This window comes from Motacilla alba, chromosome 9 (assembly GCF_015832195.1).
Source record: "Motacilla alba alba isolate MOTALB_02 chromosome 9, Motacilla_alba_V1.0_pri, whole genome shotgun sequence".
Taxonomy (NCBI): domain Eukaryota; kingdom Metazoa; phylum Chordata; class Aves; order Passeriformes; family Motacillidae; genus Motacilla; species Motacilla alba.
This window is the reverse complement of record NC_052024.1, coordinates 4548677-4559517: the sequence shown is the minus strand read 5'-3', so window position 1 is coordinate 4559517 and position 10841 is coordinate 4548677. Positions and strand designations below refer to the sequence as shown.

The window sequence follows — 10841 nt, the reverse complement described above, 5'->3', positions numbered from 1 at the left end:
GCAGCTCTTCATTCCCGTCCTGCTGCTTGTCTTACCATGGTCAGCCAGACAAAATGATGACCAGCCTTGCCTGGAGTGATGGGAGAGCTGGATTGAGTCTCCAACCAGGTCCAGAGGAATCGCTTCATTCTGGAGCATCTCCTCCCCCATTGCCTTCTCCCTCTGTGGTCTCTCTGATCTTCCAGCATGGAGTTATTTTAACAAACCTTTCCTCACACCAGCTCTGGGGCAGCCTCAGGTATCTGCTCCAACCCTCCCTCTTTAACCCCTCCTGGCATTTTAAGCTCTGTTTAAGCATTTTTGGCATTTTTCTGCTCTGTCATTTGTCACATCTGTTTATCTCTGACCTCACAAGGGTCTCCTTGTGCACGGACAGGCAGTGACCCACACGTGCATTTGCCACCTCCTGTCTGATCTGAGCTTGGCAGCCTGCTCCCCAAGTGGCAAAGGGCATGGATGCCTCCAGGTTGCCATTGGGGATGCTGTGATGGGCAGTAATCACACCTTCTGAATCCTCAGTAGCACTGCCACGGCCTAAGACCTCCCAGCCTTTCCAGTCCTGAGTACTTCCGACACTAAAATCCTCCTGGGAGGAGCTGGGAGTTTCAGCTCAGTGAAGGGACAATTTTGGGAGCAGGGCAGAACCGTGTCCATGAGTGTCCAACCACTGCAAGCAGTGCTGTCACTATCAAGCTACTACTTAATCATGACAGCTGATGATTTTCCTGGAACAAACCCAGTCGCTCAATAGCAAACCTGAATTCCTGACCTGTACCCGTGGGATGCACGAGACCCCTTTGGACAGCCCACGTTTGTGTCACCGCTGCCTCACCGAGAGCTCTGCTCCCACGTGTCACAGCACTGCCCAGAGCAGCAGGCAAGGCACCATGCAGCTGAGGATGCTCTGGGACAAGCAAATCTGTGCAGTCCCAGTCCCACTCTGCCTTGGTCCAAAGCTGACCATGCAGGAAGGCAGAAATGCCAAGGAACCCGGGTTGGCTGGTGGAATGTGGCTCCCAAGCAGGCTCTGCCCAAATTTCTGCCGTCATTCATTTCTCCCATTTAGATCCTTGCTGCCGGTGATTCTCCCTCCCTGCGAGAGGAGAGCAGCCACTTGAGGCTGACTGGCTGGACTTCCCCCACAGCAGAGCCCAATCCCAGAGGCTTTAGCCGGATCCTCAGGACAAATCATCTCCTGTTATGCAACAATGAGCTCCCTGGGGAAAACCCAGCAGAATAACGGAATCATTCAGGTTGCAAAAGCCCTCAAAGATCATCGAGTCCAATCTTTCCCCCAACACTGCCGAGGCTACCACTAACCCATGATTCCAAGTGTCACATCTGCAGGGACTGGACAACTTTTCTGTGAAAAAAAAAATACAAACAAATCCTTTTTTCCAGGAAATTGAGCCCCTCGACTGTCCCACTGAAGATTAAAGCTACAACCAAGCTCCACCAGGGTTTGCAGCCAGCCCTTACAAAGAGAAGGAGTCCTGTGGCAGCATTTCCATGGCCTTAATGTAACCATACACAACCCAAATCCTCACAGCACAATTCTGATGGCCTGAAGAAATCACACTACTGCTGCAGACATGGCTAAAATCAGACTAAAATCCAGGCACTGCTGGGGCCCTCAGTGGCATCACATCTGCAGCCACAGCTGGAGCCTGTGCAGATGGCAGTCCAACAGCAGAGAGTGGGGAGAGCAGGAAAAAAGAGTTTTATTGTCCATGTTGACAAAGACAAGATCCTGATCCTTCTTGGCCAGGCAGGGCAGGGAACACACAGGCAGTGCCCTGTTCCTGCTGCCTGGGGGGAGCTCAGGCTGCTCCAGGAAGGTGGCTCTGAGCAGGCAAGGGACTCAGTGGCTATCACTGTTTGCTTTTCAGCACAATGCCTGTGGCCCATCTGGAAATTTCCATGAGGCTGCACCGCTGGGGCACAGCTCGGAGGTTCCCCGGTTATCGCTGCCTCTGCATCATTTCCGCCCCTGAAAACGTGACCTTACCTGAAATAAAGATAAAAATAAAGAAGCTTCAAGGCACCTCTCCCGCCTGCCTCACACACACCACTGCTCTTGGCTTTTCCTCCCCACAAATGGGCTCAAACGTCTGTTTCCTTGCAGGAAGCTGAGTGCAATCTACAGGTGCCAGCCAGGTCGGCTCTGGATCTCCTTCAGTCTCCTCGTCCTCCTCCTGGTCACACTTCAGGTTGTGGAGAAGCTGCAGCCTCTGGGGTAGGTCCCGAGCAGAATTATACACCTGCACCTCGTTCTCCAGCCTTCTGCTGGCCACTGAGGTGGGCTCAGAACTGCCCTCCTGAAAACCACCCAGAAGGGTCTTCCTTAGACAGGGAGGAAAATTCAGGTGAGAGAGGGCCCTCTGGGTGTCCCACATCTCACCCCTATGCCCTGGCCAGAGCTGAGCCTACCCTGGGGTCAGACAAGCTGCTTTGGGCTTTGTCCTGGCTCACCACAAAACCCTACAGCCCTTAAGGCCAGCCTTCCCAGTCTGGGGTTATTTGCAATAGCTCCTTTAGCTTCTCCAGACCACCAGCTCTTCTCTCTCCTTGCCTCCTCTTGCTGGGCTCCTTCCACCGTCCTGTCATGCTCCAGCACGACAGAGACACTGCCACCTCACTGCTGACCTGTCCTTCTCCTCTTCATAGGCTCATTCAGGTTGTAAAGGACCTCCAAGATGATCAAGCCCAAGTTCTTGCACCCGCCCCCATCCCTCAGGGCAGCAGTGAAGCCCATCAGCAATGCCACCCACCCCAGGAAAAGGAGGGAACGTGTTTTGGGGTGGCTTTAGGGGGTCAGGGGGTTCATTGGGATGCAGAGGAGCTGCCTCTGCACTGTCCTCCCACCTCCTGCAGCTGAGCATTGTGTCCTCCCCATCACAGGAGCTGCCAGTGTGAGCTGGAGCGGGGCCTGCAGCAGACCACGGGCCACAAGCTCGCCTCTGCCCTCCACAGCCCCGACCTGCTGTGGGAGGATGACTCCCCTGAGGAGCAGAGGGAAGCTGAGCCAGCCCCTGCTGCGACCGAGGATGTTTTCAGGATGCATCTGTACCTCAGGCAGGAGACCCCTCCGGGAAGCAGCCGAGAGGAGCGCTGGATGCAGCAGCCTGAGGAGAGCAGCGAGAAGGTGGGAGCCCATCTGTCACCCACGGAGCTGAAACCCCAGCTTCCTGGCCTGGAAAATGCAGCCAGAGAAAGTCCTTCTCCAAGCCTTCCCGGGAGGGTCGCCGCAGATTTGGCAGAAGCTGTCACCAGCAAGTTCATCATCTTTGCAAACAGGCTGAGCACGGAGGAGCAGAGAGGAATGTCCCCACCTGGAATGGTGCAGGTGGAGGTACAGAGCCAGACTCAGCCTCGAGCTGTGGGGTCTCCCCACCCTGAGTGGGGCACCTCATTTACACAGCCCATCCCAAACTCACCTCAACCTCTGCAGGCAGAGGACTCTTACAAAACGGACCTGGAGACAGGATTTCTCCCAAGCTGGACAGAAGCCTTTAAGGCCAAGGAGGTTGCAGCTGGAGAGGGCCAGCAGGCCAGAGGAGTCACCTCTCCTCTGGGGAAGACGTGCAAGCCCAAGACGGACATTGTGTTCCTGAAAGTCCACAAGAGCGCCAGCAGCACCGTCATGAACATCCTGTTCCGCTTCGGGGAGACGCACAACCTCACCTTCGCCTTCCCCCAGGGCGGGGGCTTCCAGCTCTACTACCCCCACCACTTCCTGGCCAAGTTCGTGCAGGGCTTCTCCCCTCTGAGCCCCCGGCGCTTCAACATCCTCTGCCACCACATGCGGTTCCTGCAGCCAGAGGTAAAGCTGCCACCCTTCAGGGGCACGGGCAGGGAAGGGGGACAGGGGCTCAGGGGGCACAAGGAGGGGCACCTGTCGAGCACATAAACTCTGCAGGGATGAACTAAAGAGAGTCAGGATTGCTCACGGGTACCTGGCATGTTGGTGGCACCTCCTGAGAGATTCTGTGAGCAGGTTTGATGAAGCCCTGTGCTGTGAGCCATGGGCAAAGAGGGAGACAGCATTTGTAGCAGCCAGCAACTCTCATCTCTTTCTTGTCTGGTGGGCCCTGGGACATGTCCTGCTCCCTGGACAGGCCCAGAGAGGACCAGCGGCAAGAGGAGAACAACCAAAGTGCATCAGCTCGGGTCAGCCGTGCCCAGCATGCACCCCTCTGGGTGCCCCCTGAGGACACGGGGACATGGGGAAAGGGAAGGAGACGGGCAGTGTCTCCATCCCAGCCCGGCCACACAGCTGTGACAGCCCACTGTGGGGAGCTTCACTCACCGCGCTCCCCGTGTGACTCTTCTGGAGCTCCCCACAGCTCCTTCGATGAGCTGCACCCTGAAATCCTCCCCAGCGCCCCCAGCTCCAGCCCCAGCAGCTGCCTCTGCTCTCCGGCATTGTGGGCGAGCGGGTCCCTTCTCCCCGCCCCACCTCCAAACCCTCCTTTTTCTCCTCCGCAGGTGCAGAAAGTGGTGCCCAGCTCCGCCGTCTACTTCTCCATCCTGAGGAACCCCGTGCAGCTGATGGAGTCCTCCTTTGTGTACTACAAGGGCGCGTCGGCCTTCTCGCGCGTCCGCAGCCTGGAGGAGTTCCTCAGCCAGCCCTGGCGCTACTACGACCCCGCCAGCGGCGACCGCCACTACGCCAGGAACCTCATGACCTTCGACTTCGGCTTCAACCCCGACGGAGACGCGTCCCCCGAGCGGGTGCAGCTCATGCTGAAGGCCATCGAGGCGTCCTTCGACTTGCTGCTCATCTCCGAGTACTTTGACGAGTCCATGGTGCTGCTGAAGGAGACGCTGTGCTGGGACCTGGACAGCGTCGTCTCCTTCCCGCTCAACATCAGGGACAGCAGCACCAAGTCCCCCCTCCCGGACTCGGTGGTGGAGAAGCTGAAGGCCTGGAACAGGCTGGACTGGGAAATCTACACGCACTTTAACAGGACCTTCTGGGCGAGGATCGAGCGCCACATCGGCCGGGAGCGGCTGCGGCGGGAGGTGGCGGCGCTGCGGCGGCGGCAGGCGGAGCTGGCCCGGGCCTGCCTGCAGGGCACGGGCAGCGTGGCCCCCAAGGACATCAAGGACTCTTCCCTGCGGCCGCTGCAGCACGGCGGGGCCCGGATCCTGGGCTATAACCTCAAGCAGGGCTTGGCTCCGGAGCTGGAGCGGACCTGCCGGCGGCTGGTGACGCCGGAGCTGCAGTACAGCAGCCTCCTCTACAGGAAGCAGTTCCCCGGGCCCGCTGCCTCCCGAGCCCCGCCGCAGCGCCCGGGAGCCACCCGAAACTGAGCCCCCGAACCCTCGGGCATCCTCCGTCTGTGAGCGCAGCGAGGCTCGGCCCTCCCGGCCGGGGCTGCCCTGCCCCGGCAGCCGCGGAGCCTCCGTCCCTGCCCCGCTGGGCGACAGCACGGGCGCTGCCGGGGCAGCACGGGCCGCTGAGCGGCTCCCGGCGGCTGCACGGGGCTCGTCCCGAGGGAAAACCCCCTCCCGAGACAGCAGCCCGAGCCTCGGGACAGCACCGGCTCCAGGAGCCAGGAGCCGGTCCGGGAGGGCAGCCCAGATCCTCAGCCCCTGTGCTGCGACAGAACGGGGTCAAGCTGTAAATCAGAGCTGCGGGGTTCGATTTACAGCGTGGGAACGAGTCTGTCTGTCTGTCTGTCTGTCTGTGCAGCTGCACCTCGCCCCTGCTCCGCTGATGCTGGAAAAGCAGCCTCTTAATTAAAAATAACAACGGTCGCTGTCACTCCTTAAATTCCTCTTAATTGCATCAGTCCGCCCAGTAGACGACCTCCCCAAAAGCCCCAGAAGCACACCCCAAGCATTTGAAGATGTCCTAATTTGTCCTGAAAAGTGGGAGGGAAAAAAAAAAAAAAGACCAAAAAAAAAACAAAAAAACAACAGCCACCCCCCCAAAAAAACCAATGAACCAAAAAAAAAAAAAAAAACCAAAACAAAAAATCCCAAAAACAAACAACCAAAAAAAACCCCCAAAAAACCCCAAACAAACAATCAAACAAAGAAAACAAACCAGAAAAAAAGGGAGCCCCCATCATTATTTTGTGCTGACTCTGTGGTTACAGGTTGCCTTTGGATGCTGAATTTATAGGATCAGCATCCTGTTCTGCAGTGTCAGACTCAAGTTCCACCCCTGTGTGACAGGGAGACATCTCGTGAGCCTCCCTGCAGCCAGACACTCCAAGCCACCACTCTCTGCTGCCGCGGGAATATCCTGTGCCCTGGGAAAGATCCTGCAGGAATGGCTTGTGGAGGGCAACTCAGCCCGACTTTTCTCATCCTGCACTTCTCCTTGAATCAAAAGCAGAGCCAGCAAATCAGCTGGGATAAACAGAGGCCCCATCTCTGGCTTTTCAGCACGATTTCCAAACCAAAAAAGGTTCTGAAAAAATTGCTCAGGGGGATCTGAGCATCCCAGGGTGTCCCTGGGGCACGTACAAAGGTTTCAGCTTCCACCCAAAGGGCTCCTGCTCAGTTTAACCAGGAAAAAAGCCAGGCTGTGCTCCCAGTGCCCTTCCCAGGGCAGTGCCAAGCATCCAGCCAGGCACAAGGAGAGGGCACCTTTTGGGGATTTTGCACCATGGCTTTGGGGTGTGCCACGAAGTTTCATCTCTGGGGCACATCCGAGTATGGCTGTGTTGGTCCCTTCCCTCTTTTCTCGTGTTGGGATGTGGGGTGGGCTCATCCAGAGCTCTGGGGTTCCTGCCGGTCTCTCCAGAGGGCAATCCCAGAGGAAATCACCTGGGATGGGCAGCCTAGAGGCCAAGCAGCACCCTGGGGTTGTCTCCCCATGGACACAGCAGAGGGGAGGGAGGAGCAGGGCTGGGCATGGTACCAAACCTGCACCTGCCACCTCCACTCCAGGTTTTCACTGTGTGCCACTTCTTCCCTGTTTTCACCTCAGGAAATAGGAGCAGGTCATTCCTGTCAGGAACTCTGATCCAGGGCAGAGATGCTGGGACAGCCAGAGCATCACAATGTCCCTGTGCTGTCACCCAGGGTGCAGCTCCCATGGGGTGCCCCGGGCCCAGCACAGCCTGGGGGATCCCCGTTTCCAGGAGGATCCTCATTTCCCCCCTTTCCACAGCAGGCAGGGCAGAGGTGGTTTGGGCATCACAGTGACTCCCATTTTGGGGGATGTCTCCATGACATCACTCACCCAAATGGCAACCACAGCACTTTATTTCCCCCCCCCCCACAAACTGTAATTTTATAGTTATGAATATTTCACGTAGACACGGAGCAGAGCCCAGGGATGCACAGCAGCTGCCTGGGTCTCTTTTTTATTTTTATTTTTTTTCTAACCACAGACCCTTTGCACACCATTTCTTACAGCACCAAAACCCAGGCTAAGCACATCCCCAGAGGAGCAGGTTCTCCCCTGGCCAGTGAACTTTATTGCCTCGAGGCTTTTTTAATTCCTCTCCAAGACTTGCCAGGTTCAGCCTGTGCAATTCAAGGACTTCAGGTCAAGTTTAACTCAAACCCCACCAATTTTTAACAAGTATCCGTTAATAACTCGAAAGATCAAAGCCTGTTTCCTCCCCATCCCAAGTGTCCAAGGCAGTTACTGGCTTACACTTTGTTTTTAGGGCTGCAAGAGACCCAGTGGGGTTATTGCAGGCATTGCACGATGCAGTAACCCCGGGTTGCTCAAGCCTGCCCATGGAACGGTCCCAGTTCCCCGTAAGATTCCTGGCAGTTCAAGGCAACCAGCAATTTATGCAAAAGTGTCCCGTGTTTTCTCTCTGAGCCAGCACTGCGGGCTTGAAACATTTCGGGCTCTCCAGGGAGGCTTTCAAAGCAATTCCCAAAGGAGATCAGGGGCTCGGGCATCCTGCGAAGATTCCTTTGTGATGCTTTAAGGACTGAACGAGCTGCAAAATCCCCCACACCGGGAAACCCTTTCCCAGGAAAAGGGCTGCCAGGACCCCTGGGCTCAGGCACGGGGCTCCGAGTTGCTCTTCCCTCCTTTCCTCTTCTTCTGTGGTTTGTCACCCTCCACCTGCGCTGTCACCTTTGCCTTGGGCACCTTGTATTTGCTCTTCTGGCTGTAGAGGAGGTTTTTCTGGAAGAGGCGTGGGATGTTGCCCTGGAACAGCAGGAGGGCAGCGAGCATCCCTGGAATGAGAGCACAGACCCCTTCCGAGCGCTGTGCAGAGAATCTCCACCCTCCCCGCAGCTCAGCAGCGGTTTCGGGTCCTTGTCACAACCTTCACCAGGACCAAAAGGCAGCTGGGCACCACTGCAGTCCCCACCGAGAGCTGAGGGACCCTCGCTGTACTGCTTTAAGGAGAATTTACCACTCTGTGGTTAACACAACAAACGATGCCTGTTTTGACCCATAATCCACCCCAGTTTTCTGGCAGAGAATCGTTAAGGTTGGAAAAGTCCTCTGAGCCCATCAAGCCCAACCAGTCCCTCAGTGCTGCCGAGGTCACCGTTGGTCATGACCCAAGTGCCACATCCAGCTTTAAATCCCTGCGGGGATTGTGTCTGCAGCAGTGCCTGACCACCCTTCAGAGAAGAAATGTTCTCAATACCCAACCTAAACTTCCCCTGGGGCAACTTGAAGCCGTTTGCTCTTGTCCCATCAGAGTTACCTGGGAGCAGAGCTTGATCCCCACCTGGCTCCACTCTCATCCAGCTCCCAATGACCATGCTGGAGCTGGGGACAACCTCAAAGCATAGCTCAGCCTGCCATTGCCCTAGAACACCTCTGCTAAACCTCCCCCAGGCTTTGGCTTCAGGGAGATTTCTGCCCTTGTGCCACGCAGAAGCTGGAATTTAAAAAATTGGAGAGCAAAGAGATGACCCCAGGGTCAACGAGGCCAGATGAAAAGTGACACTTGCCACTGGCAACCCCAAGTTGAGCCCTTTGCCAGAACAGTCCACGTTACACTGAGCGCTTCTGCCCTGCCCCCTGGGAAGGTCTCACCTGTGAGGGGCCCCAGCCAGTACACCTGGATGTAGTCCCAGAAGCTGCTCCCCGAGCAGTGGAAGGTGGTGGCTGTGGCCAGGGCAGGGTTGAAGAAGGCCCCCGTGTACGGTCCAGCTGTGTGGGAAGAGAAAGGTGGCCAACAGTCCCACTGCATCCTCTGGAACACTGACAAAGGGCTGAGACCCCTCCTGCCTGCCTTCTCAGAGCGGGGAAATCCCACCCTCGTGGCGCTGAACTTTGTGGGAAGCAGAAAAGCTCAGTGCAGGACTGGGGGATTGCAGCAGGGGAGGTTCCAGGGAGGTGATCCCAGTCTTGAGCTACGGCCGTGAGCCAAAACTCACCTGCAGCCCAGACAGCCCAAACTGCCACCTTCATCCCAAAATGAACACTCTCCAAAATAACAGACAACAGACACCTGAGTGGTTGTTACCCTGTTAACCCCTGCCTCTCCAGTCCTGGAAGATGAAAAACAGGGGGCCGTTCCTCCCCCACAAGTGAGGTGCTTTTCCAAACGACTGGGGAGAAGATACGCCAGCGCCGCTCACCTGTGTAGGTCAGGAAGGTGACAGTCGCTGCCAGCGCAGGGACCCGGTACAGGGGGTGGCTCTGTCGCACCTTGAGGAGGACCAGGTGGAACAGGAAGGAGCAGGAGCCCTCCACGAAGGCAGCGTGGGGCAGGGAGGCGCGGATGGAGGAGCTGCACTCGGGCGCGATCAGGTTCTGGATGAAGTGCAGCTGGGTCAGCTCCCAGGACCAGTAGAGCCGGGTGAGAGCCCAGCCCGCCCCTGCACCCACACCCTGCGCCAGCAGCTTGGCCACCACGGCTGCCAGGCTGGACTCCAGGAGCAGGAACTCCTGCAGGGACACGGTCGGGTTGGCGGATGCTCCGTCCAAAGAGGCGCCGTGGACGGCGGAGAGGAGGAAGAGCAGGGTCAGGACGACGTCCAGGCCAAAGCCACCACCCCAGGGGCCGATCTCCATCAGCATCCTCAGCTCGAGGCAGCTCATGCACAGCTGCAACGAGCCAGCAAATTCCCTGGCGAGGCAGCCATGTGTCCCGGGGGACAGGAGCCTCTTGGAAAGCCACCTGAGCACCTGGCACACCCCAAAACCCAGGAAAAAAAAAGCAATGGAGACATTCAAGCCGTCCATAGCGAAGGCTGTGCTGGGGACAGAGCCTGGGAAGGAGCAGAGGAAGCTCCTGCACCTCCTCTTTATAAAGGCAAGCAAAAGCAAACGTGGCACAGCCCGACAGGCCTGGGAAGGGCCACACGTGTGGCCCCCGCAGAGCAATGCCAGTGCCACAGGCAGCTGCTGGACTCACAGCAGCTGGAGCAGCCACCAAGTTGTTTGTCCCAGGAAATCCTGGTGTTATCTCCACCAGGCACGGAGCCCCCAACCCCAGCATTCACACCTGAGAGGCCACAGCAGCTCCCCAGAGCTGACAGCTCTTCCAGAAGGAACAAAAAACTTCATTTTCTTTCTGCTTGGCTCCAATGCCTGTGGCTGCCCCATCCCTGGAAGTGTCCAAGGCCAGGTTGGACAGGGCTTGGAGCAACCTGGGCTAGTGGAAGGTGTCCCTGCCCATGGCAGGGGTGGAAAGAAATGGGTTTAAGGCCCCTTCCAACCCAAACCATTCTGGAATTCCGTAGTAAACAATACATGATGCGTCTTCTGGGTCATTTCCCTGATCTGCAGCAGAAGTGCCACCACTCTGAGCCCACATTTGCCATCCCTACAGGCTTTCCAGCATCCCCAGGGCAGGCAGTGCTGGCAGGTAACCCAGCTCCTCTCACTGCCCCGTCACACACACAGAGCCAACAGCTTTGATTTGGGCCATTTTATTTCCCTCCAAGTC

The 10841-nt window shown here is 57.1% G+C and overlaps 2 protein-coding genes across 5 annotated transcripts; one reads left to right on the top strand and one right to left on the bottom strand.

Annotated features, from left to right (window-relative positions):
- Window positions 1-1706: 1706 nt before the first annotated feature.
- LOC119704527 (galactose-3-O-sulfotransferase 2-like) lies at window positions 1707-5589 on the top strand. 2 transcript variants are annotated; one of them, XM_038145906.1, is made up of 3 exons: window positions 1707-2236; window positions 2902-3823; window positions 4489-5589. In XM_038145906.1, the coding sequence occupies exons 2-3, from the start codon at window positions 3059-3061 to the stop codon at window positions 5314-5316; spliced, it is 1593 nt and encodes a 530-aa protein (XP_038001834.1). In that variant the 5' UTR covers window positions 1707-2236; window positions 2902-3058; the 3' UTR covers window positions 5317-5589. The 2 variants fall into 2 exon arrangements, with proteins under 2 accessions (XP_038001834.1, XP_038001833.1); XM_038145905.1 differs by lacking the exon at window positions 1707-2236 and having other exon boundaries at window positions 2384-3823.
- A 1678-nt stretch (window positions 5590-7267) lies between these two features.
- LOC119704805 (aquaporin-12-like) lies at window positions 7268-10412 on the bottom strand. 3 transcript variants are annotated; one of them, XM_038146555.1, is made up of 3 exons: window positions 9414-10412; window positions 8981-9097; window positions 7268-8163 (listed from the first exon to the last, which is right to left on the bottom strand). In XM_038146555.1, the coding sequence occupies exons 1-3, from the start codon at window positions 10133-10135 to the stop codon at window positions 8037-8039; spliced, it is 966 nt and encodes a 321-aa protein (XP_038002483.1). In that variant the 5' UTR covers window positions 10136-10412; the 3' UTR covers window positions 7268-8036. The 3 variants fall into 3 exon arrangements, with proteins under 3 accessions (XP_038002483.1, XP_038002484.1, XP_038002485.1); XM_038146556.1 differs by having other exon boundaries at window positions 9529-10402; XM_038146557.1 differs by lacking the exon at window positions 8981-9097 and having other exon boundaries at window positions 9529-10409.
- Window positions 10413-10841: the final 429 nt, after the last annotated feature.